The sequence below is a fragment of the Anas platyrhynchos genome, chromosome 3 (assembly GCF_047663525.1).
Source record: "Anas platyrhynchos isolate ZD024472 breed Pekin duck chromosome 3, IASCAAS_PekinDuck_T2T, whole genome shotgun sequence".
NCBI classification, from domain to species: domain Eukaryota; kingdom Metazoa; phylum Chordata; class Aves; order Anseriformes; family Anatidae; genus Anas; species Anas platyrhynchos.
The window spans coordinates 53787831-53815337 of record NC_092589.1 but is presented as its reverse complement, the minus strand read 5'-3'; the positions used below and the strand labels follow the sequence as shown (position 1 = coordinate 53815337).

Below are 27507 nucleotides of genomic sequence, written 5' to 3'. Positions count from 1 at the left end.
GAAAACTGTCCTTTCTCATGTGTTGCTTATCTCATTGCCTTTACAGTGCAAAAATATAGCCATTTCTCTCTCAATGAAAGGTAGAAACTATCTTACCTTTACAAGCTAACAATTAAAAAAGCTAAGGCTGCCATACTTCCTAGGAACTTGCTCCTATGCCCATATCATTAACCTACCAAAACCACCAGTCTGAAACAAAAACCTCTCCATGTTTATCTTCTCGTATGATTATTTGATTCAAGATATTTTGCTACAACCAGTTCTTCACTTGTATTTTTATTATTTCAACTTGAATTCAGAAAAACAACATCAGATCTTGTTGGTTCAGCAAATGCTTTGTGCAGAAAACTGACGGTTATTGCATTTCATGACACCTGGACCCTACAAGTACTAGTTGCATTTGTTCTCAGATCTCCCTGCAAGCCTTTCCTGCAGCAGTTGTATTTCCTCACTCAGAATTTCACAAAGTATTTATGTAGATAGATACAAAAGCTGGGAGATTTAGAGCAGATGCTGAGAAGAACCTACTTTATCTACTCTAACGAGCAGGTTTGGTCCCTATCTTCTTTTTATCAGTACCATGCCTTCTCAGTTCCTTCTGATCTACTGCAGGAACACAAAATGCTACTTCATTTCTTTCACTTTCCTGTTTGTAATTCCTACAAGAACAGATAGTCTGTAATCTCTACAGTGTTACCACAGCCAGCCCTCCCTGTTTTACTCTTGCTAAACTGCCAGCTTCCATTTTCCCCACTGCTATTTCTGGCATCTCTCTTTTGTTCCAGGATTCTCACTTGCCTGGAAATATGGTTCTTTCAGAGCACCCCAGCCAGATTCACTCGCATTCACTACCAGTCTTGCCTCCTTGGCTACTATTCTAACTCTAGTTGTCCAAAACCTCTTCAAGTCATTATTAGTATAGTTTCTTCTTGTTCTATTGTCTCATTCATTTTTGTCTATTCCCCTAATCTCTTTTACTCAATCCTCTTATTCCTGTGCATTAAAGCCCAGATTTAAATAATAAAAAGTAATCTTGAGGCATTGCAGCACTCAAAGATGTAACAAGATGACAACATTTTAAGCTACTGATTCTAAAAACAAACAAACAATCCCTATTTGCTAGGAGACAGACTCCTCTAACTGCTATAACCGTTTTCTAAAACTTACTAGTAAAGGACTTCCACAAAACCCCAAAACTCAGTGCACGCAACCCCTACAACACTGCTAACAGAACAACTTGTATTTGCACAGTGTTTCCTGTCAGTGATTACCGATGTGTTTAAATATCAGATGCATGATAGTTCTTATGAAGTTCTTATTTGACATTATTCAGAGACACCACTGCCAGCTTATTTATTCAAGTGCCACTCAAAGCACAGCACAAGACTGATTGGGCATGCAGAGAGGCATGGGGACTTTATGACTCTCACAAAAAAAGGTAAAATCAAAGATGTGGTCTACTATTCAGTATAGGAAAGGAAACCAGAAAAAGGCAAGTACTTTAACAGTAGCCAAAACGCACATTGGTTGTTGTACCAGGAATAGTGTCTACCTGTCCCAGAAGATACACACAATCAACAGTAACATTACCAAAACGCTCTGCTGACCTGGCTGGCCTATTCTAATATGACTATGTAAAACAAACCAGAAAGCACTGGAAATTTTTTAGTGACAAAGACCCTTTTTTAGAGAACAAGAAGGGAAATACACCATTGCTCAGTGCAGACTGGAGAAACAGGTCTTACATCTGCTGAATTTCCAGTACATTGATACTCTGCACCAGCCACATCCCTAACATGAATGTGACACTCTGGGAGAACCAACTATCACCAAAACGAGGGCAAAAATGAACTAAACTAAGCTTATTTTCCCCAGAGTAGTCCTGCAGGCATGCAACAGTTTACAGGTACGCATCACTGCAGACAGGACCTTGTCATCATAAAATCTGCTCGTCTTTAAAAGCCTATGTTTTCAGTGTGTTCCTCAGATGGGTTTGTTCATTTTAATAGGCTTTCTTCCCTTCCAAGAAACTCTGATTTGTAGTTTTCCTGCAACTACAATTTATTAGATAAATACCTAAAGGTTCAAAATATCTAAAGGCAGGTGTGATGAAGGCAGGCAACCAAGAACAAGACTTCCAGAAACAATCTAGAGCACTTGGGTGACACGCTCACAAGAACGCTTGCCCACTGCAGCAGGTAGGAATGGGCACAAACCCCTGAAAAGTCAAAAACAGGCACCTGACTTTTTAGATTCTTCCCATCTCACAGAATTAACAACCACGTGGACTCCTGGCAAATCACACTATTCAGTGAAGCCAGATTGGTCTTGACAATTCACCTACTTATCCTCAACTTCTCTTACATGAGACATCCTGTCAGGACTCCTTTGATTCTGAAAGGTTCAGCAGCAGCCTTGAGACTACAGGACAAACATGAAGAGCTGTACAGTTATTTAATATTTTCAATAGATACCTGAACCTCAGTTTTAAATACTGGTTAAAAAAATAGCCTGAAATTAAAACAGATTTTTATTCCAATTATTTCCTTAGAAAGTTTACTTTACATATTTTCCCTTTTGTACCTGGCCTACACTTTGATCGAATTTTATAAATAAAATAATCCATTTAAGCTGTTTTGTGGACATTTAGATGTTTTTGCTGGCTATACTACTGAGCCTGCACACTTGGAACTTAGGTCACTACCTCACATGAATATAAAATTACAACTGCCAACAGCTAACTTTAGCTCAGTTGTACATTTTTAGATAGATATGCAATGCTATGTTTTGACCTCGTGCAAATCTAGGAAAAAAAAACTTTAAAATAGAGTAAATTTTAATGAATTTTGAGAGACTTTTATATACATCTGCATTCTTCATATTTAATATGCTTTCAGTCTAAACACAGAAATCCCGCAATCATTTCCCTCCTTAAAACTTACTTTGCCACCTACCAAGTGGTCACCAGCTCTTTGGCAAAGCAAGTTTTCCATAACACTGGAAAGCCTTCTCCCCTTATGTATATCAAAACAAAGATAAGAACATGCAGACTTCTTGTTTGTTTGTTATACATCACATTAGCTTACAGTGGAGCTATTTCTGTGGGAAAGCTGCATGAGGTCTGACAAAGGGAAAATAAACAAACAGTGAGATGATACACTGCACCAGCTGCAACCTCCTCACAGTTACCACAGCCATTCTGACTCCAGCAAGAACTCTACTACTAATGTGACAATTCTGCTCTTGCAGTTCCCTATCCTCAACTTATCCGTACCAGCTGTTTCAAAGATTTTAACGAGTTCACCATTGCCATGATGCACATGGAAACCTCTGAAGAAGTCTTGTTATTGAGGTGGTGGGCAAGAGAGCTGTCATAAATGAATTTCACATCTCTCACCCAAGATTACAACTGTCAGAGATTTATTTCTGAGCATAGAAGTGTTGCAATTCCTGTCACTTCATTGAGGTTGGATTACAGCATTGCAGTGCCATCCTTAAAGTGGGATTGGAGCTTCCGGATATGAGAGTACAGTGACTGCTGTTAGGCAACAATGATTGAACAAAGCCAGCAACAACTGAAGAATCTACAACTACAAACTCTCAGTAATTGATAAAGACAAAATAATCCCCCTCAGCACCTATGCAACTATTTGGCAAATACATGACAAACAGTCTCAGCCATGACTTTCCTTTGCACTGCCAAATGTTTCTGTATCAACACAATGATATTTTTTTCCATTTAGTATTTTTTCTTTTTGTCCACCTTTTCATTGTTTGTTTTTTTTTTTTTTTTTTAAGCACCTATGGGCCAAGAAATATAGTGAACAGAAATACCATCCAACCCATCTGAAGTTAATGAAATCCAAATCTGCAAATTCTGTTCCTAAGACATTTACCATCGTACAACTTGTACAAACATTAAGCAAGTATCTACTTCCACGTGGTCTTATCTTACCAATAAGTAGTTTGTTAAAAAACAGTCACTAATGTTAGTGTGAAAAAGTCCTGATTTTAAATTTTTTAGCATTCAAAACCTAATATGCTTTTTGCTACAAGCAGCATACGTTTCATATTGTGGTTACTAATATGCTGTGTACAAGCTTGAACACATGATCCTGGGCACTAAACTCGGCTCCTGTCTCATACAGGCTTTGCTCATTTTCATACTTTCAGCATGCGGAGAATGAGAGGCAGCTTCACTTAACATATTCTGAATCATAATTTGTTTTAGTGTACTGAGAGTCTGTATACAGGCAGTTGATGGAGAAGAACTAATTACTCCATGAGAACTCATGGGTCTGACCCCAAGGTGTCTTAACACAAGCCCTATAACAAATTACACACACACACACACACACAAGAATAAAAGAGAATGAGAAAAATGCTCTCCATAGAGAGGAAAATAGAATTTACAAAGAAACGATGTCTTCACCTGGATGACTTTTTGGGTAACGTGATCTGTTAAGCAAACTAATTTTTCAGCATTCAAAGCGTGTATTGCATTTAATTGTACTTGTGTGCATTCAGAAAGTGCACATAAAGCTTTCAAATTACTAGCAACATTTTAAAAAGCAATCTTAGGATAAGCATTGCATTAAAGTAAATTAATTACTTGCAAAAAGTAAGTGTTAAGATAAACATCTAAGGTTTAGATAGCACTAAGGATAGCATCTAGCTATCCTTAGAAATGAAAAGGGTACATCTTAGTTGCTATCCAGACCAAAATGTTCTGGGCTCTAGCACATCAGGAATAAACTAGAAGACCATTTGCACCAAATATTCATAGCTCCTAAACATCATGAAATACTTTAGCCCTATTGTGGAATTACAGGCACAAAAGTCTCTGGCTGCACTGTGGTCAGAAGAGGGAGATTCTCCAGCTTGCTGAATACACACATCCACTTTTTGCTACCTTTGCTTTTGAAAAGTTGACATCATACACAGTTAGCATTTCCATCAGACCAAATACTGAGAACTAAAGAAAACGTTTAAGATACATGCTTATGAAGCCCTGAAAACTTACTCTGAAGACCTAAACACTGCAGCTTTCTAAGAGTGTCTAAATATCTACGGTTATTGTAAGCCAACATAATAATCCAGATGGCAGGGTAACTCATCCTTGCCTTAGTAGGGAGAGGATGAAGAAGGCAACTGAAGGTATTATTTTGCTCTCTGATTTCCATATTGAATGGTGTTCAGTCCTCATTGTACTAAATATTCCCTCACCAGATACAGCTCCCAAGCTTTGTGAAAACCATTGTCTGCTACAGTCAGTTCAGCAAACACGAACAACTGAGAATACATGAACACAAGCCATACATCTATTTGATATGTACAATATTTCAAAGTAAAAAGTTGCACTCTCTCAGAAGAGAAAGTTCCCACTATTACAGCCACCTTGCCCAAGCACTCCTTATTAACCACCTCATGCAACAGATGTGGTTTCATACTCATTAAGTGATGCAATGACTTTAGAGAGACTGCAAATAGCAACATATTACATAATCAAGTTACATAGGCAACAAAAGCAGCTATTTGTTTATGAAATGCAGTTGAGTCTTTATACAAACCATATAAACTTATGAATACAATTTTCTACTTGTTCCCAGTTCTTTATTCAACTTGTGGAAATTCTGCCTTTTTTTTCCATGAGTATATACTTTTCTGTCTGTGTGCCAACATGGCACAGACATACCTTCCTGACATACCCTACCTGAAAGACAAGACTAGGGGACAAAAAGGAGTGAAGATGCTTAAGAACTCGTGCATGGTCTGACAACTAAAATCCACCTAAATGTAGTCTTGCATCGTGCTATCTCCCATCTCCAGCTATTTTCAGATTTCTGTGAGTTTCAAATTTCTGTGAGACTGCAGCTAGAGAAGCTTGGCACAGCCTACAACATCTTGCTTAGCTGATGCAGTTGACAACATGAGCCTGAAAGTACACGGTAGCAGATTCCTTCATCAAACACAGTCAAACACTGAATCTGCTTTTCATTCTACAAGCAAACACACAACAAAAGTAAACCTAAGTAAACCAGGCTCAATCAGCTATTATTTCCTTCTTTTAAACAATTGCTCTGAAGTCCTCCAGGCACATCACTATACATTGCAATTCTACAGCATAGCTTTGAAGATAGCTTCATAACTCACTGGCCTCAGACACATAACATCAGGTCTCTCAATCTACAACGGCTCCACCTCAGATAAGGCCAGAAATCCAAGTAGTGCCCACAAGAAGACGCTAAAGCAAGCAATTTCCAGATACCATCTGACTGAGGAATTGGTAGATCAAGGCAGTTAAAAACAGCTTTCTCCTGGATCAGCCTAGAGCTATGTTTTAAACCTGACTGGTTGTAGTTACAAGGAAGCACCCATTTCAATTCAGAACATAAAGAACACATTGCAAGTTAAATATTAATGTGAAAAACCATAGTTGTTCACAATTATAAGTCTCCACTTAGCAAACCAGGTGAATGAAAAATGTGCACAGAATGCAGAAAAAATACCTCTTCAGAAAAGAAGCACATAAACCCTGTTGAGCATAGCATTTGTTGTAATCGTGGGAACAGAGAGCAGGATAAGCCTGCCTGGCGACATGTCTACATTTCAGAGAAAAAACATGGCTTATTTAACTATGTAATCTGTTCTTCAATAAAAAAAGTATTTATTGTTAATATCAGCAGATTAGCATGCAGCTTCTGTTACAGTTTGTTTATAAACAGCCACAACAGACTTAAATATTCTAGTAAAATATTTAAAATTCTGATAAAACAATAAGAAAAACACTATAAAACAGAAAGGATTTAAGCGTAGAACACCCTACCTTTATAGAACATACTTTACCTCCATAATAACAGTTTGAAAGAAAGGATATGTTACTTTAAAAAATATATATTGAAAATTTCAGAACAGAGAAACATACAGCCCCAAACACTCAGGGTTCTTATTTGTGCAGTGTATCAAAAAGATGTAAGTTGATTGTTTATATTAATATGAGTAGAAAGGGTGTGCATTAATCACATTACCATGCATTCTTACCCAGCAACTAGAACATATTTTCCATCTGGTTGATCCTTTAACCTTTCCAGCAGGGACAAACGTACTTTGGCTTTGGTTTGGCCATAGATTTCAATTTCATCTGTAAGCAATCCTATCTCCTTGGCAAGTACATCGACAGCTTTTGGACTCTGTGCTCGGGAAATCTCAATATCACTGGAAAAGAAAACAAATAGAAGCCAGGAGATTTCTCTCAGCTTAGGTGGTCGACAACAGAACACAAAACAACAGCAAATACTCCAACAATGGGGCTTATTGTAATCAGTTTTTCAATCCTCTCTTGTATTTGATTAATCAAACCTAAATATTAGCTAATAATGAAAAATCACATGCACTGTTTGTTGGTTGTTATAATTTCACAGAGCTCTCGTTTAATCAGATTCCAAATACTACGTAATGCTTTCATATCAAGCTAGAGACATGTCTGCTGGATGCTCCAGCACATCTCACTGGAATAGATGTTTCTGTTTTTGTTTTTCTTCTCCTCCCTCCCCGTACTCTTCAGCACATACACTTTACTAAAAAGCGTATACTTTCCTTGGCCAAGAGTCACATAAACACATTAGCTAAACTTGATACTTGTGCATGTAGTGCCTTTCATCGGAGGGTACCACCAAACGAGCTAAGCCTTGCTACTCCCCTGAGGGAGCCAAGGGAAACCGGGCACTAGAAGATCAATTCACACACTTCGAAACCACAGCTAAATTGAAAATGGCCACATAGCAGGAGTTTAATGCACAAGGCTCAAGCCAGAAGTCCATTGAGCTTATAACAACTTCCTGCAAGGACTAAAAGTGGCAGCCTACGCAAGAGAAAAGCACGGAGCAAGAACTGCCTGAGGGGAGGTGGCTGTAGGCTGGAAGACATGATGCATCCACAGTTTCTGACCTAGACCACCTGAACTCTTTAGATTTAATACCCCTATATGGATTTTTCTTCTGTGAGCTTGACCTAGTTGTCCCTGAAGCCCCCATAAGCTTTGAGCAGCTGCGAGGACTACCTCGCAGTAGTGTCTACTACTACCTGCAGCACTACTACCTGCAGCAGTAGTGTCTAGGGTCAGGAAAGCAAGATGTTTGGAGTCCCTCAGCTTTGGATTGCTCACACCACCACAAAAACTGGCTAAAAAAACTGCCAAGAGATTAATTACTTTCAGCCTATCCAGACTAAATTCCTTCCTGCAGTTTTGGCTGATTACAGTATTTTTAAGATCTAATCTGGCAATGGCATCAAAGCTAATGCCCTGAACCTTCAAACAGTCTGCAAGACCTCAAATATCCACAGATTAACACAGAACTACTGCCAAATCTCAGCTCCAAGCATGGACTTCAGCTGTTCTGCATCCACCAGCAAATGATCAGTTTGTGCAAGCTTAATTGCATGCATTTCTTTGATGATATCAATATCCTAACCTGGAACTATTCAATTACATCTCAAATATCCCACTTTTACACCCTGCAGCTAGGTGTACCCCAGAAATCACCCATTTAAATACTGACACAATCCAGTGTGAGGGGGCAAGAAGCTACTCAACCACAGGGCTCAATGGCTGGGCTACAGACTGTTTTGTTGCATGTACTTATCTGGAGTCTGATTACTTCCAAAGACGTACTGACTGCATCCCCCTTGCATAGAAGGATATACCTTTGGCTTTCTTACACATTTTTTCAAACACAATTAGCTGTAAAAATGTATCAAGAACACAAGATGCAGTGGCTTACAAACATCAAATGACTTAGAACATTTAAAGTTTTCTTCAAAACTCTGTCTATAAAAACAACTTCAGCCCCAGGAAAACATTGGTAAGGTGATGGCAGTGTGATACCTTGAAGGTGTAAGGGAAAGAAAACATGTTGGGTCACCTATTCTCTCATTAAAGCAATTGACACATTCAGCAAAGGGAGAAGAATGTAGATGCACGTGACAGAAAGTTAATGTGATTTTTTCCCCCCCTCTCATTTTCTTCCTACTAAATAAATCATCCTCTACCAAAAGACTGAAGCTGCTATTTGAAATCTCAGGACAGTCTATCAATACTCTCTGCAGCAACCTCAGCCCTTCCCATTTCCTTCATCTCTCCCACCACAAACACCCCCCTGAGTTCTGGAAGAAACAATTAGTTTTTTTCCACCCTGCAGGCACCACGACTACCAAAAAAAGGAAGGAGCAAAACTGACATAACTGCACATTTGTAATTAATTAAAAGGTACATAATTTCCAGATAAATAGAATTACACATATTTTTAGGAGTCAAGTAAAATTGGCAATGGATGCTGACAGTTCACCCTTTGTAAAACCACTGCTGTTGTCATTTCCTCATCAGAGGTTCCCTTAAGAACCTTCAAAGCAAGTAGATTTTTAATAACTTAGAAAACCCTTAAGGATAGATTACACACTGACACATGCAATAAGGTGATAAAACAAATAATTCCAGAAGTGACATTTATACCTTAATGTCTGTGGCTAAACAACACATACAAAACATTTCAGTCTATTACATTTTTCCAGATAAAACCTATTTTCTGAAACACAGGAAATTAAAGACTTGGTTATAACTAACCTTTAGAAGTCTACATTTGCAGCTAGTTCTTTTAGTTTGACAAAATATTCTATATATTGGGAATCCCAGAATTATTCAGTAAGTTATATTATTCAATATTAAACTGCAAATGTGCAACACTGGTTCTTCTGCACAAATGAAATTTGTTAAGCAAAAAATGTGCTATTGCCAGCAGTAAGCCATAATTCATGAAATGCAAGAAGATTTAAAAGACACAGGGAAGGCTCTACATCTACTCAGCCTGTCATGGAATTTTCTTACTGAATATTTGTAAGAAAATCCCCCATTCATTTCCAGAACCTTTGGAAATATTTCAATTAACACCCAGATCTTGAAGAAATCAAAAAGCAGATGTTCCTAGTTTTAGTGCTTAAGCAGTTTTGCCTCATTTTCAATGAAAACTCCATCTGCTTCCAGCTGTGCACTACTCTAATATTCAATTTTATTGCAGGATACCTTCCACCTAATGACTTATTTTACACTTTAAAAGAAAAAAAATAAAATAAAGTTAGAGTAATCAAGTAAATAGAAGTCCTATTACCAGTTATACTGCCTAGCATTATATATCAAATACATAAAAACATATGTACTAAATACAGAACCCCATAGAGAGGGTGGGGAATGCTTTTGGAGGGTTTCTTCCACCATCATGTTCTTGACAAGACATGCTTTGATCTATTGTTTAACTATTTAAGGACAGATTTTTCAAGTTTTTACTCTAGGAGTGAGTGTTACATGTTGGCCCAGGGAAAGCTCAAGAATTTCTTCCCCCTTGTGCCCCTGAAGACTCATTCTTTTGGCATCTCTGAAATTTCAAGTTGCCTCCATTCCCATTTAACTCTTGTAAGAGACAGTGAGAAGTGAATTAAAGTGCTTAAAAACCAAAAACATTTCACTACAGCTTTCTGAAAGCACAGCAATGAGATTCAGAAGCAGGCACACCACACAAATACACACGCACAAATTTCACAGCATCCCTCCATGGCAGAACCTCCCTTCAAGCCTTTGGTTCCTCTCTGTGCCACCCACCACAACCAACGGGTGAGAAAATCACTTCAGCACAGCAAAGAGCTCAGGCTGCCCAAAACTCTGGAGATATCAGAATCCCACTAAGACAGACCAAAAACCCTGACAGGGGCCTTGGGAGGTAAGGGGAAATGAGAGAAACCGATGGAAAAAGAGTTATGTGAATAAACGTGTTTCCTGCTCTTCATGCCTATACATAAATTTAAAAGTCTAACACAGAAGAAAATACTTCTGCTGAAGGAAGAAGAAACAGCATCTAATGCTATTAAAATCACTGGGCCTTAACAAGATCCATAAACACTCTCCTCCATTAGGGGTTTCCTATACTAGGAACTTATACTTTGTATTGCTGTTGATATTCCACACAGCTTCACCTCCCTTCCTGCAATGAAACCTTCCAGTTTTAGGTCTTCAAAAATAAAGTTTGGCACCAATTCACACCACAAAAATAAAAACTGAAGCAAAGGGGCATGGTCACAAGAAGGCATACAACAAAAGGCACAACGTGTAGACCATGTAAGCAGATTAAAAAATAGGCTTGGGAAAATTTTTGGCTTGTTGTCATGTTTAACACTTGGCTACTTCTTTTTTTCTTAAAAAAAGAGGGGGAGGAGGGAAGGACGGCTTTCTTAAAAACAAAACAAGCCAACAAATGCAAAAGATCAAACATTTATTACCTGGGCACTGGTGAGAGAGGTTGAAGCTTCAAGCAGCGGAGGTCCCACTTCCTGAACTGCTGGGACTGGATCCATCGCTCTGTGTTTTTTACCATGTTCTGTTTTTAAACAAGAAAACAGCATACACCAGCTGCATCATAAATGCTGAACACTAATTTGAAGCAATCTCAAGAGTGTGTTGAAATAACTTTTATGACAAAGGCCAACAAAAACCAAACTAAAAAAATTGTTCCATCTCTTGATTTCAGGATGTAAGAAAAAACAACTGCTGCACTATGAGTGTGCTGTTGTTTATACAGATTTCAAAGAGACAAAACCATTAACACTAAAATGGCTGAAAAAGATCTCTAATTGGGTGCCTGGAGATTTTATTCTGGTAAGATTGAGAATTACTGTTATTCTCTCACGCCCTAAGAAGAATATAAGATATTAATTGCTCACTGACAACCTCATGCTGCTTCCACATGAAACAAGTTTTTGGATCCTTCATCCATCAAACCACAAAAATGTGTGCAAGCACAAGTAAACGTCATTGCCTTGTAAGAAAAAATAACATTAGTCTATTGATAAAAGTGCTTCTGGCAAGCCTTACAACAGTTATCAAGAATAGTGAAAAGTTTGATTTTTGATTTATCTTTAAACACAACTGGCATGGCTTACTTTAACTGATCACGAGTTGCTATTAAAATGGAAGGCAGGTAGGATTTTCAGTTGAGCAGAACAGAAATTAGAAAATTTAAATTCTGGAAGCAGTTTTTACAACTCACAGGAAAAGTACACAAAAAATGTACAACGTTTGAAGTTACACTAACCTGCATTCGCATTGCTACTGCGAGAGAACAAACTGCGTTTTCAGTATCATGGTTGTTTTGCTGACCATAGTTGTGTTTCCCTGTAGAGAATATTGCACAAACAAATCATGAGGCTTTTGTGAGTGGGAGCAAGTGCATTTGAAAGCTACCCCCAAACAAAGTAATTCTGAATGCTGACTTGAAAGGTAACAATGTCACTGCCAAAATAGGAGGCTTCTTTAATACTTGAACTGAAATAATTCAGTAGGATTGATATAGTGTGAAAATTAGAGAGCAACTGGATGCTCTGAAGTATATTATGCAAACATTAACATGCATATGACAAAGCTTATGTATACTTGAAAAAGAAATAAGGAACAAAAGAGATCAATTCCAGTATTAATTGCTTCTGGACCAGAGAGAGGAGAAAAAAAAAAAAAAAGAGAGAAAAGAAAAAGAAAAGCCTGACAGGTACAAGGATTTGAAAAACTAAGCATATTTTTAACAAAGCACCTAACTGAGCATGGTAAAGACAGTCTTCTTTTTCATACTGCCATGACAGTGAGCGAGAACAATGAAATGATCACAAAAACACTACACATTATTATACAATGGGATATAATATGGGATATATAAATGGGATTTGCAACTGGGAATCAGAATATGAAAAAAAAATTTGAACGGCAAGTTATCTTCGTGAGTGTGCCATTAAAAGCAGATATTCTGAAGAGTCTGTACAATCTAGATTGACTCCAACTTTAGAGACAGTTAGGATTATTATATGATACGTTGCCACTAGAAACAATCATACATCAGCTACCCTAACTAAATATATTATTTTAACATTTCCTTGTAATCCTTCTTTTGGCTTGTTCTTCTGCTGTTGCTTATGGGCTTTTATCTAGATGCAGTTTCTCCAGAACAAAACTCACATCCTAATCTCTATGGGCATTGCAAGGCCCTCGTCTCATGGCGAAGGGCGTAGACATAAACATAATAAAAAAATAACTGCACACTGACAGTGTTAGTGTTTCTCTTAGAGGGGAGCTGGAGTGCAAACTCTGACCTAGCCAAGCTCTCTCTCTGCTCGCTCTGGCTGTTGCCATCATGAAACACCCTCGTCAACTTGCAGAGCCACCCCTGCCAGATGTAGGTCCCCATGGTGGCAACGGGGCTCCGGAGCCTAAGGCTGGGCCCAGTGCCACAGGCAGGAGCACGTGGAGGAGGCAGCATAGCACTAGCACCAGCTCCAGAGCTCATGCCCATCACCAGCAGAGACAGAGGCACAATATATATAAAACACTATATACATATAGTGTTTTTTATATATGTGTGTCACACACACACACACACACACACACACACCTCTTCTGAAAACAATCAGTTTTCAACTTGAGCACAGGAGTATTACTGGAAGAGCCCATCACAGTCATAAGCTGAGCATTACTGCTTTGAGACCAGGCTGGGACAGCTGCCAGAGAGACAAATGAAGTAGGGAGAATGAAGTTTAAAATCCCCTTTCAGACAGCTGTGCTTTGCACAAACATTTCAACTTTTTATATTATTTGGCTTAATGTGATTTCTTTATCAGGGCAGAGCTAGCATGCTTGTAAATATATATTGGAATTAGATGTTCCCCTTCAATAAAGTGCTTGTCTCAGCCTGCCTACGCTACACGCTCACCACACAGACAACTAACCAGGCTTTTACAGGGGTGAAGGTGAAGCCAGAGATAAGTTATGCCCCCATGAGGAACAGGATAATCACAAGATTGCAATGGTGCACTAGGGATGCGTTTTTCCAGATGGGAACTGGAACAGTGCTCTCTGTTTTGGATTCTGGTCAGATCAGATGGACTGCAGACACTGCTCCCTCCTCTGCCTCACCCTGATGAAGGCCCACCTACTTGTAGCACATGGCCATGCAGATGATTGGATGGATTTAGAATGGAGAAGATGTGGTGAAACAGTCACATTTCCCACTTAGTTACTTAAACCACATTGGCTTGAGCTTTCAAATGAACCCAGAGGAGCTGGGCATCAAATCCCAAACAATTTTGGCATAGTTTTGTTCAGAAATTCATTATTCACTTCTATACATTTACATATGAAGGATTTTGCTGCAAGAGGCTACCAGCACCCACTTTGTTCCAAAATCATTAGTGCAGCAGAATAAGATGTTGCACTGCTGGCAATTTTAGAATTGCAATCATTAAAAAAAACCTTTGATCAGATTTAAGAAGAAAAAAAAAAAAACAAAACATGGAGAAAGAATTCCATCACCTGGAGCAAGCACTTTTAGCTCTATTTTCCTGGCATACATCACTGCAGCTGCCCAACATAACTACATCCTTGCAAATTTGGAGCGCTTTTAAAGCATTCAAGTGCGTTAGGCTACATATATATCTCATGTAGCAAACTAGCACCATGTAGCAACAATAAAAGTCACTTCACAGCCATCATTGCTTTTGGGCCTCATTTAGCTCCTGTGACCCCACAGATGTTAAATTGGGCATTTCTAAAGCAAGAGAAAACATGGAAAAATTTCTGAGCACCTCAGCCAAATAGATTCTGCTATGCACTGAAAGTGAACAGTCAGTTATAAGACTTAGTGGTTTCTTCAAGATCGTAACTGTTCCAAAATATGCTTTTAATACATATCTTGCAATTCAACTAAGTGCATTCTTCCTGTCAGACAGACACCTGTGTTTCATGTACGTCTCTAGCAAGTCTTCAGGCCAACGTTTCTATAAGCTGCTAAAATGTGTTTCTGCTATTCTTTCGGAGTTTCTCCAAGTTTCTGACAATCTCAAAAGCATAAGCATAAGGACAGACAGACGTTTGGTAGGTAAGTTTCTTTTTAAACTGTCTTGTTAAAATCTCATGCTGCCTTTCAAAGAAAGGCTATACATAGAGCAGCCCACTGCCACAACCTGAAAAATTCAAAGAAATCTATAGGCACATACCAAATCTTATGATTCCTGCCTTAAGAATGGATTTTACTGTGGTACATGAACATCTTTCAAGTGTTTTAGTAGTTTTCAAATTTTTCATTTTTAGGAATAGAAAACAATAATATTACTGGTGGCTCTATAGAGCAACTAAGGCTTGAAGATTTTTAAGTCTCAAGACATGTCAAGCAGATAAATTGTGTAAATGAGCCCGTGAAGGGAAGACCCAGATTCCCCTGCAATGGAAAGTGGGAACTGGGTATCAGGAAGTGGGATTCCACCAGCAGCATGCAGAGCTGGGCGAGTTCAGTCACCAGTGCTGCCCACTCAGGCTACAAGAGCTTACCCCAGCCTGCCTTCACAGAACTACACCTCCGCCCCAAGTTGGACACCTCAGTAGCTCCTGAAGAAGGCAATTAAAATGAGGATGGGCCATTCCTTTTCAGTCATCTATTCATAGGTGCTACTGTTGTACCTCCATTCCCTCTTCCTTTCCCCTTTCCTTTTCTCCCCCATTCATACTTCACGCAAGGAGTGTGTCACATCAGTAGGTTGGGTACCTGCTGAAGAGACCTATGCTCCAAGCACGTAAGTAACAGACCTGCTCTGTAGATACTTAACAATTATATCCCATTGACCCTATGCAAAACAAAGGGCCACTAAAGACTCGGAGTCTCCTAATCACTACACTAGCGTATCACGATTCCCCACAATCCCTCTTTGATTTAAGAAAACATGAATTATTTTTGGACAAGTTGTGCAGCATTAGCTAAGGATGAGGCTTAGTACCCTCCCCTCAGATTCCCATTAGGATCAGAGCACTGTTCTGGGAGGTGGAATAGGAAGAAGTCCAAACACCTTCAGACAGGTGAGTGCGTTTAACCCAGATCTCCCACATCCGCAGTGTGTGTTCAATTCAAGAGGTTATCAAAACAACAAAAAGAACCTTAAGGTCAAATTGATACATGTATTACTAAAAAAAATGAAGATACCTAGGGATTCTCACAGTAGTTGAAGAAATTTTATAAGAAATGCAATTCTAGCAGTGGAATACAGTAACTTCTGGGAAGCATTCATAATTTCAGCATTTCTCAACTAAGAAATTAATGAACCTATACCCCCTTTCCAAACACTAAGCTAACTTACCTTAAAAGGAGTGGGTGGAGAGGAATCCAAATTCATTTTGTAGGAGTAATGGCTGCAGAGGATATCTTGCCGTTCTGAGCTACACTATTTCTCCACTTTTCCCCTACACCATTCTCTGTACACAGTTCACAAATAATATTCTTAGCCTCTTGCCTTTTTCCCATGCTCCAGATGAGGCCACAGAAGTCACAAGATAACACACTGTACAAACCAGGACTGAAATAACAGCTCATCTGATGACTCCTCTGAATGAATCCACAGGATCATTGCTTATTTAACAATTCTAATATGAAGAAATTATTCTAGTATTTCCTTTCTCACCTGACACATTTCCTCCCCCCATTTATTTACCAGAGATGCATTCACTCATCCCGTGTACAAAAACACCCACTGTTAAAGGCTCCCTCCCAAAGACATAGCTTTTAACCACATTGTGTGATCATTGACATGCCACACGCTTACTTCAACGATTCATCATACATCACTTTCAAGAACAATTCACTTTTAATGCCTCTTACCTGACAGCAAGTCCCGAGAACAGTTGATGATGGTGGTTCCAGGCTTTATCCAGCTCTCAGGAACATCGTCAGGTTTTGTACTGCCAACTACTACCACATCCGCATGATGGAGCTATGAACAGCCCAAAACCCACCCCAGAAACAAAACAAGCATTTAATGTTAGAAGTACATTCTTGAATATGCAACTTATATTCAGACCTTTTTAGCAACAGTCTTTTGAGACTTGCAGATAAATGGAAAAAAATAATTGATGGCTGGATTCTTAACCACACATGACATTTATGAACAATAGCATTTTAAAAAGAAAAAAAAAAACACAAAACAAAGTAAACTGAAAATGGGCAAGTGAGGATCAGAGTTAGCACCAATAGTATTTAATTGGGACCATATATTTCCAACAAAAAAGTCCCATCATTGTCCACAGTACTGTCCAACAAAGTAACTTGGAAAGGCTTGGGAAAAAAAGGATTGAAACACAGTAAATAGGTAATTATAAAGAGCACATTTGGTTTATCTGAAAGTAGAAAACCAGGTCAGCTCATGGGAATGTGAGATGACCTGATCTGAAAACATCAATGACTTTGAAGAACACCAATTAAAGCATTTTTTCCCTTCTCAGTTCATGCTTGCTAATCAGTACCTCTGATTTAGTTCGACCTTACAGATGTTAGACCAAAAATGCTTACTAAAAAATTCTTATAATCAAAGAGATAAGTGTCTTCCTTTCCTCCCTGTTCTGAAACAGGGCCCTGTAACAATTATTGGAATCAACATGAGATAAAGGACAGCACCAGAGACAGATGTATAAAGAACCACTCCAACAGGAAATATGGGCACAGCACTGCCTCACGCTGGACCATAAAAAATGATTCAGAGAGACAGTGATTTTGGATTTTTTTTTTTTTTTTGGAAAATTTTAATAAATGTCAAGTGTCACACTCTCGGCAAGCCTCTCCATGAGTTGATTTGTGACTGACAAACATTCCAGCTTCTTTTTTGGCCAAAAGTGCTCTGACGCAACCCTGCCCAGCACTCCTGCCAAGAAAGAACAGCTACAAATTCTATCAGGATAGCAGTTTTTTGGCACAGCTGAACATCCAGGAGGGGAGAAGAGCGTAACTGTGGCAGAAAAGGCAGAAAGCTAGAAGAGCTCCAGCTTCTCCCGAGAGGACACACGGATGGCCTAACCCTCCTCAGAGATCCACATGTGGAAACACAGCCAAAAGTGTGGGAGAAGGTTTACTTGCTTCACAGATGACTAATGCTACAAGCTGATTCGAGCTTCAACCAGGAGTCCTGTGACACCCCTATGATTGCCTGCAAATGTACAGTCTCAACAGTCATTCAGTCTTATACAAATTACCTGCGTTCCTGCAAATATCACCTTACATGCCACTCCGAGGAGGTCACACAAGTAATAGTGCTTGACTAGCATCAACTTAACTTATACTGTGGAATTTGCAAGCAAATTTGAATAAAAAGACACTGCAGTGAGTTACGTACCAACCGTATTATGCTCTTGTGTACCAAGAGTACAAGAAGCAAATCTTCCCTGCAAAAGAAGACAGCCTCTGCCATAACAGCCAGTGTCATCAACACCGAGAAAAAGTGATTACAGTGATTATTCCCAGTTACTGAAATCCAGTCTTTTGAAAAACAAAAAGAAAATAATATTATAGAAGTTAAAATTTATACACTGAAGATCAGGAATGTCATCCCATGCAAAGCCTCTGAGACAAGGACTATGAGCTTTATACAACGCTTTGCATCATGAAGCTATGAACCAGTCGAGAGCTGTATGCAATAAGTGATAATTTTGACAAATGTTCAGCCAACATACTTACGACAGAATTGATTCAATTTAACTATAATGTCAAAAGACAATTGACCAAATATTCATTTCTATGATTACCAATCATAATGCTCAAAAATGTTCTTTAACAGCTGAACACAATCATTTTTTTTAGCCAATGTTAGCACTGGTTCAGATGGCTAATGTCAGACACACCCATAAATGTGTCAAAAAAAGACAAACCTTTGATCTCATTGCCCTGCCCCACCTCCTCCATTAAAAGAAAAATTATCATATGGTACAGAATAGTTGTCTCACAGGCTGAAGATGGACTGAGCACAAAGCCTTCCCCCCATGATTTACTTTTCCTCATTTCCAAAAGAAAGTAAATGTAAAGAAGGAAAAAAAAACCTGAGGTGCAATTTTAACTCTCTTGCTATAAGTACTTTTACGCACAAATATTTATTATATGGATAGTCAATTAAGTATATGAAACAAACATTTATGGAACTTTTTCCTCCCTTGCTGATTAAAAAACTTATATCCAGAAACTTGTTTAACTGGGATATTGAGTCCACTGGAAGCAAAACGGTTGCTTACACAATTTTGAATGTCTTTGGAACAGATTCATGTGATCTCCCCATCAGGGCATTTTGGTTTCCCTTGCAAGAAGTCGTGCCCCTGCCCCTGCCTCACCTTTTTATTTTTTCTTTTGCCATAACCTACTCTTTTGACTGCTCGTAAATCACAAAGGCAAGCAGCAAGCCCTGGGAGTCATGTGCAGACCCTATCTCCTAAATCAGGAATATATCACAGACATTAGAGATGGAAAAGACCTATGAAATCATCACATTCAACCTCCCTCGCAAATGTACTGCACAGTCCCCAGACAGAGGATGCATCTGATAGGAACCAGATGCTATAGGCAAACGTCGCCAGAAGGCTGAGGAGCTATTGACAGGCGCTAGCGTGTGGCCAGGGGGTGACCCATCAGGCGGAGCTCGCTGATGGAAGCGCTGCGTCCCACCACACAGCCCTGCAGAAGGAGCGACAGCCTCGTCTGAAACCATCCGCAGCGTGCTAGGCAATGGGTTGAAGACGAAGTAAGCCAATACTCAAGTAGCATCCTGCCTTCTCACTGGTAAATATTTTTTCAGTTGGGAAGAGCTGTGCCAATAAATAATCTGAAACCTTACCTCATAACAAAATACGGTTCCCTCCACCAGGACTTAAGTAGAAGCAGATTAAGAAGAACCACCCATTCCCAAGACAGAACATCAAATGTTAAAACAACAATGCAGACACTCAAGCCAAGTAGTTAATGATAATGGTAGAGAAATTGTATATTCCAGATAATTGAAAACCTATTTTGACATCAAGCCTGCATAAACATTTTGTTTCCCCCTATTTAAGCTGAGTGGTACAAGAGCCACTTTTAAACACATGACCAAGGAAAAAAAATCCATTAACATTTGAAAAGTAAAAGCCCTCAGTTTCTTGGGTCTGAAGTTAGGGCAGCTAAAATTTAATAGAGGGGATGAAGAATAGGAAACTGATTCAAAGTTTTTTTTTTCCCCTTCCCACATCTGCTAATGAAAAAACTCATTTTACGCATCAGTGTACAAATCGATTTCCAGATCAATCACTGCTAATTACCTTCTGAAATCTTAAAGTTTATTGAATAAATGATTAGTTCCAGGTATTTTTTTCACCAAGACACACTCTCCTTGTGTGGTTTCCTCCAGCTCCATCTCTACCTTGGGAAATTTAAGCTATGGACTGTAAACCACTTGCCGCAGCCCACCAAGGCAACTGCTGCTACCACCTTCTTGCCCAGACACCTGCAGCCCTTTCCCTACCATTCCCACACACTCAGTGCTGCTACAAAATATGTAGGGTGCTCCTAAAACTCACCACCCTTCCTGGGCACCCGGTCACAGCATACTTGCAGACACAGGAGAGGGATCCAGGCTGTGCCCCAACTCACAGCCAGGGCTATGCAATTCCCAGGTGCAGAGGTTAGTCCCTACAAAAGCTACATCCAACAATATCAGTTCTGTGATGATTAAAAACCCCAAAGGAAATTTTGCTTTTATTTTTACATACTTTAAAGCTATGCCAACTAAAAAAACAGACTTTTTTTTTTTAACATATGTAATTGTAATGGTCCTATATGGTGATCCACTGTGCTTTACTCACTATTCTCTATGTCTTGTTCGTAATGCCAATATGCAGCCTCTTCCTGAGAGAGTAGGATAACTGGACTTGAAAAGAAAATAGGTGGGGCTCACACAGGAATAAAAGGCTGCCAACCCACACATTTCTCAGCTGTCACAACCAACCTCCACAGATACCCTACAGCTATAGCAGGAGGTATTGGCTGGGAATGTAGTGCCACCCATCCTCTCCTTACTCTCATTGGCCCCACAGGCCTCTGCTGAGTACCTCTACTGCAGGCTCAAGCCTCTTGCCATGAAGCATGCTTTAGCATCATACTGATCTAGCACACAGGCTGGGAGATAATGTTCAAATCACAAGGAACAGATATGATATGCACAAAGTTATGAAACAGAAATACCCACTGTGTCTACAGCATCGTCATTGGAAACTCCATGCAGCCTCTTTCTCCTCTCCTGTTACGGGATCAGTACAACCGTCCTCACTTTGTCATGTCACTCGTGTCCAGCAACATGAAATGCACTTTTCTGCCAGTAGCAAAGCTCTTTGTCTTATCAAGACACTGATAACAGGACAGCAGATGACTAAGAGATTTCAAATACACTGATACTTAAGTGGTGGCTCTGAGAAAAAGTAGACTGTGGTCAACAGAGGTTCTTACTGAACCTGAGAAAACCACCATTAATTTATTCCAGCTGAAATACTGTCCTATTTCTCGACCAATCTTCTATAGACAAATTTTCCATTACTAATTATACCTCAATAGACTAATTTTCAGTTATTTTACAAAAAAAAAAAAAAAAACAAAAACTAACAAGTAGGATAGTAACTCTCTTAAAATATGCATAATGTGGTTCACAAACTTACATGTAAAATAGCATGTTGAAATTAGGATTGAATTTAGATGACTGAATTGAAGTTTCCTTATGAGTAATAATTATTAGCCAAGTTTTGGCAAGTTTTGCAAGAAAATTACTAAATAGATTCCAGTTGAACAGTTCAGGTTATCTCGTTTCAAACTAGAAAGACAGTCATTTGTCATGTTAGTATTAGGATAAGTATGTCATTCCCACTGTTCCCCAGTAATACTGAAACAACTTTTGGTTGTCATTTGAAAATGGAACTACCAAATGAGATATTCCCAAAAATGTCACTAGGTCATTCTTCAGTATCTCTGCACCAATTGCACTTTGAAGAGTTACCTACACAAAGCTGAGCAATCTTGCCTATTTCCACCAAAATGCTCAAGTCTTTATCCTTTACTTCATACCTCATTTTACATACAATAAATCAATGCAAAAAGAACAGCATTTCTACACAGCAACTATACACAGCCGTGCCAGAACCTTCTCAAATATTTTTTTAATTTGTGATTTTATTTGAAAACCCATAAATCTCAAGGCTGTTAAAGGAGATAGCTCAGCTGTGCTATGATTATTTTTAATAGATAAAAATCAAGTCAACCCAAAATGGAAGAAAAGGAAATATTAATAATCTGTTCACCTTAAAAAAAAATAGTAGGGGGAAGGAGAAGAACATGCAAAGTGTGTCAATTATTATGCAGGTCAAAGCAAGAAAATTAAAATGTCCCATTATTTTATTCTCTTTTCCTGACATGAGATAGAAATAACTATCTCATATCTCATAACTATCAAGCCAGACGGTATTATGCTGTTTGCTGGCAGAGCTACCTCTACACTGTTAAACTTTTCCTAAGGTTGTCTAAAACATACCTGCATCTTTTGCAGAAAGGTTTTTAAAATGATAAAGTGCATGAGTGAAAGAAGCATTAACAAGTCCACTGTGATACAAAACCCGATCTAAAAAAATTGCCAAGATTAGTATTACATGTCTCATTTAAATCAACATAATTGCTAAAGAAAACGATGTTATGCTACCCTTTAAGACAAAGAACAAATCAGCAAAGATAATACCTGCTTCAAAAAATGTATTACATCACTAGGTTTGAGATTTGTGATTCAGTGCAAATGGGCCTGGCCAAAAGACTAAGACAGAAAATGTACACCTAGACTTGAGCTCTATTTTTCTTCTTCTGGTATATACTCCAAAATAAATGCATCTCAATGAAAGGTTCATACTCTTCATCAGTTCATTTCTCACTCTGTAAGTGAAGTTATTGTGCTACCATACATCATACTTATGAACAGCACACAGAATGGTATTGTAGAAGCATAGCTTTCAGAGGAAGGAGCAAAAGTGCATAGCCATGCCTGAAGGTAGTGCTTTGTGTAGAAAATAAAAATGATTTTTTTTTTTCTAAGTCCTGGAAAAAACTCTACTTCAACTAACACATTAGCTTACTTGAAATTCAAATGGAAAAAAAAAAAAAAAAAAGAGAGAAGAAACCTTGTGAGCCTTTAAACTGTTTTTGCTTAACCAGTGTATCGAATGAGCAAGAGAAAAATTCTCATCCTTAGTTATAATCATGTCATCTAACAGTGTTGTACTGCAAATGCAGGCTACCTAGCCACCACATCAGAAATCTGTGCTTGGTTTCTGATTCTTGGGCTTCTGGGAATCCAGTACAGGACAATCTCCATGCACACGTTTCACTTTACCTATGAGCTAGAGTTAACTGCAACAGCACTGCATCCAGTCAGCTTGATCAGTGCTCAGGGTTACTGGTGACACACTGCTACAGGTTTACAGAGGAGGAAGAGGAAGGTAAGTCTCCCCAGACAGCTGCTTCTGGGTCCTCCAGACAAAGCAGAAACCCCTTTATTGCCAGAAGTTAAAATGAACTTCTGAAGACTGATGTGCAAAGCCTCCAGCTTCCTCCTGCTTCAGCCTCATACTCTGTTTCCCATGAGTGACCTGCTGTGAGAGGTAAGCCAAAAAGCAAGGCTGGATGATGGGAAAGCATCTAGTGGGAGGAAACAGATCTTTCTCCAACAGACAGCACTGCACAGCAGCTCTGGCCTGGTCCAAGTCTTTTGCCATGACCCAGCGGAAACACCTCCGGGTACCCCATTACCCTCCCCACCCAGCCCAAAGCAGCCCTCAAACTCAAACAGCAAAAAAAGAATCACAGCAGAAGACACTGCCATATGAAGTTCACAGTGCTTTCACCTCTGTCAGGAGTATGTGTTTCCTAAGCCTTGTCAGTCACTCGAAGCACAGAAATGAGACAAGCCTAACAAAAACATCAGCAGCTGTGAAAACACGGGGTTGCCAAAGGACTTTTGAACTGTCACAGCTGCTTACGGGTGTTTCCTCCTCCTGTCCTTGAGCTCAGACCCGAGGGGCTGGATACCATCAGGTTGAGTTAGCTGCCACCATGTGGTGTGTGCTGTGCAATGCGAGGTGACAGCTAGCCTGTGCTGCAGGCTGAACAGAGAAGGGACCCTTTCTGTACAGACACGGGGGACAACGCACCCCCAGATGTATTATTCTGTGAAACTTGGGATTAAGGAACAAAATGGGAAGTTTGGCAGGAAGTCATATCAACTTAAGAATTGTTGGTAAAAACTCTGCAAAAAACAACCAGGAAAATAAAATACATGAAATCCTTTGAATTAAAAACCCTGAATTTCTCCAAATCCCCTTACAGTTCCCTTCAAACCCAAAGAGAAGGTCCCAATCCCCTTTGTCCCCAAAGAGGCGGCATTTGCAAATCTTTAAGACTCAACACAAGTGAGCAATGCTCCAGTGCTGCTGGTGGCATCCCAGCAGGGGACCTCATGTCCCTGGGGAGCAGTGCACGGATGCCTGAGGAGAGCTCTCACCTTGTTCTGTAGCTCACGGGACTTCCACTGGCAGCTGGCAGTGGTGGCTCCCCTCCTCTGCAGCAGGCAGTGCAAGGAGGCCCCCAGGGCCCCGTCGGCGCCCACCAGCAGCACCGTCTTCCCATCTGCAGGACAGACACGAGGCATTGAGCTGCCCACAGCTGTAAGGGCCCTAGCACCAAGCCCCACATGCAGCGTTCAAGTGAACACTCCCACCCCAGCCAGCCAGCAGAGCACATCCCCACAAGGCAGCTCCATGCTCCTCAACCACAGCAACCACGTCGTTAAAGGCAACTTTTTTGGAGCACACGGAGCGACACGAAACACGGGTTTTAAGTTGTTTCTTTGGGACTCTCCAGTTTCAGTAAGCAAATATTGCTCTTCTGGTTTGCTGGTATTTTATTTTCACAAATCCTTCCATTCATATTTGTTAGTAACTACATTTGACCACATGTTTACAGTTCTGTTACATAAATCCTTGTCTCAACAATGCTGAATCACCCTAAGAGAGGCTATTCCTGATCCCCCGCCTTGAACTAACGCCATCTTCACAAGCTGCAATGCCACCTGTTTATATCTGCCACGTCAATGTTAGCACTTATAAATTCACTCAGCAATTACTTACTGGCAGACCTGGATTTCTTCAAGTGCTCGCACTAATCAAATTTGCCAGATGAAGTCACTAGTAATGTTTGCACCCCAATATTTTTTTTTTTTTAAGGACTCATATGTCTCAGGTAGCTTCAGGGAGATTGAATTAGCTGATGGAAGGAAATCTTTGCCTTATTTCCCCAAACTAGAGCTGAGACCTATTTATGCAAATACTACATTAGATCTCACTGAGGTTCTTTTCATTAGCGGGAGACAAATATATTGCAGGTGGAGAATACCAAACTAATCAGAAAACAAAACTTGAGGAGATTATATTTGTCTTGGTCAGGACTAATACTGAGAGCATTAAGATTTTAGTTACATTCGAATTAATGCTGTAATTAGGACAGAATGACGCACCTAAATCTTCAAGAAGCTCCAGCACGGCACAGGCAGTGGGAGAAACTAAGCAGTCATAGGCATCTCCACGTACCAAGCGTCCCAGGTTTACATCAGATAATCTGCAGTGGAAAAATATGGCAATTAAAAAAAAAAGAAAAAGACCTTGTGTGATGTAAATGTAAATCCTCAGTAAAGCTTGTAACATGAATAATAGCTCATCCCAAGAGCAAACACGTCTCGTAGAAGTAAATCCTTCAATTGCATCATCCCACATGCCCGTTAGACAGATGCTGAGCCTCAAGAGGGACCAGAAAAGGGGCCTGAGAGTGGGAACAAGTAACATGAGTGCAGCATGCACAGGCAGCTCTCCGCTCTGTGGCAGGTTAGACATGGCACCTGGTGACAAAACTCCAAAGTGACTCCTGTGGAACAAGATCAGCCCTGCCAGAGGAAAGCTGAGGCAGAGATAACACATCCTTCTGGGACGACACTGGCCTGCTCAAGACATTGGAGGTGTTTCTGCACTATGTTCTCTACAAGAGCATTCTCAGCATTTTCTTTCTGTGTCAACCTCCAGTACTCCAGACAATGGAAAGTCAATTAATTTGCAAGGTTTTCAGATTTTGCCCTGACATGATGTGAATGGAGAAAGGAGGAGGGGGAAGGGATGGAGACAGGTAGCAGTCTTCAGACAAGAACAAGAAGGCTGCAAGAGCAGCAAAATGGTGACCCAGACATTTCAGTCTCTCTCTAGACAGCTCTGCAATTCAATTCAAGACTGATTGCAAAGCTGTGCTAATTGGTCCAAACTGTTACAGCCTGCTCTCCCACCAGGAGAGAGTGCTGTGAGGAGGTTAAAACCTTTTCTGCAAGTTCTCCCTCAGTCCCTCTTGCAAACGTTTTGGGGTTTGTGTTCAGTACTGTGCAGCTATCATTTCTATTACTAAAGCGCTGAAATAGCAAGTATTCTCTGTAAACCAGAAAAGTGTTTTCTGATTTCTTTGAAAAGATCAAGTGCTGAATAGAAAGATTAAAAAGATCAAAGTGACTTCAACAAAAGATTTCTTATAGATATGCTAGAATCTTTTATCACTGCTCATTAGCACAGCTGGAGACTTTGACTGAGGAATCCATTAGGGAAATGCAGTGGGCAAAACTGATTTTGAGAGATGTCAGCCTTGTGTCTGCTAATATTACTTCTCAGTGGTTCACTTACCCATCCACGTCCTTCTCAGGTTTCACAGCATTTAATACCTTGCTGCTATATGAGCTTTCTGGGAGGTCAAGGGCAAGGCCCTGCACATTAGGATCTTCATTAAGCCTCAAGATTTCACTGACAATCTGGAAAGTTAATAAAAAGCATTAAGGATCAGAAAAACAGACAAAAGAAGAATCTAATTACAAGGGGATACAACCTATTTTTTAATAACTTGCTTATGGCCACCTTTGCTTCCCTCACATATTATTACGACTTTTAAATGAAAAAAGCAATAACCTGCTTCCTCCGTTTTACATTTGCATGGCTTACCAAATTAAGCCACCCTGACTCTATTGTAAACATTGTGCAAAGCCCACACATATTACATGACATTAAGCTGCCAACAGCATTTTGTCTTTCGCCGTTCTAAATCTCAGCAAAAGCTCAACACTGTAGTGGCTTTCACTTTCACAGGATGCTTTCAGGTATAAGACAGCTTGGTTAAAATATAGTTCAAAATAGCACCACTTCATAGCCCAACACAGAGCACAGGTGAAAAGCTGTCACATTAAATGAACAATTATATGAGCAGTAGGGCAAAGAGAATTTTCATTTTCATTAGAACAACATATACTGTTACTGATTTTCATTCTCAAAACACCCTGATCCTAAGAGCTCACATTCATCTTATGAAGAATTATTATTTTTACAAGGCACTGCATAAATGTTTATGAATTTCAAGTATTGAACCAGATGTGAGTTCAAACATTTTATTGTTGGTCACATTCAGCATCCACGTCTGCATTAACTGCCCTTGTCTGCTTCCTATCTAAAGCACAATACTGATCCCTAGTGATACATGCTGTTCTGCA

General features: G+C 39.6%; 1 protein-coding gene across 4 annotated transcripts in view; it reads right to left on the bottom strand.

Annotated features, from left to right (window-relative positions):
* Positions 1-27507, bottom strand: part of MTHFD1L (methylenetetrahydrofolate dehydrogenase (NADP+ dependent) 1 like) — a 153660-nt gene that overhangs the window by 119409 nt on the left and 6744 nt on the right. For all 4 annotated transcript variants that reach the window (XR_005264525.2, XM_027454366.3, XM_072035909.1 and 1 more), the window contains exons 5-11: positions 26654-26778; positions 25456-25556; positions 24445-24569; positions 16728-16839; positions 12135-12214; positions 11323-11420; positions 7042-7215 (exon numbers count right to left, since the gene is read on the bottom strand). Coding sequence is in view for 3 of the 4 variants with exons in the window: in XM_027454366.3 (XP_027310167.2) it covers positions 7042-7215; positions 11323-11420; positions 12135-12214; positions 16728-16839; positions 24445-24569; positions 25456-25556; positions 26654-26778 (815 nt within the window). In the remaining variant the exon portion in view is untranslated. The remainder of the gene's footprint in view (positions 1-7041; positions 7216-11322; positions 11421-12134; positions 12215-16727; positions 16840-24444; positions 24570-25455; positions 25557-26653; positions 26779-27507) is intronic.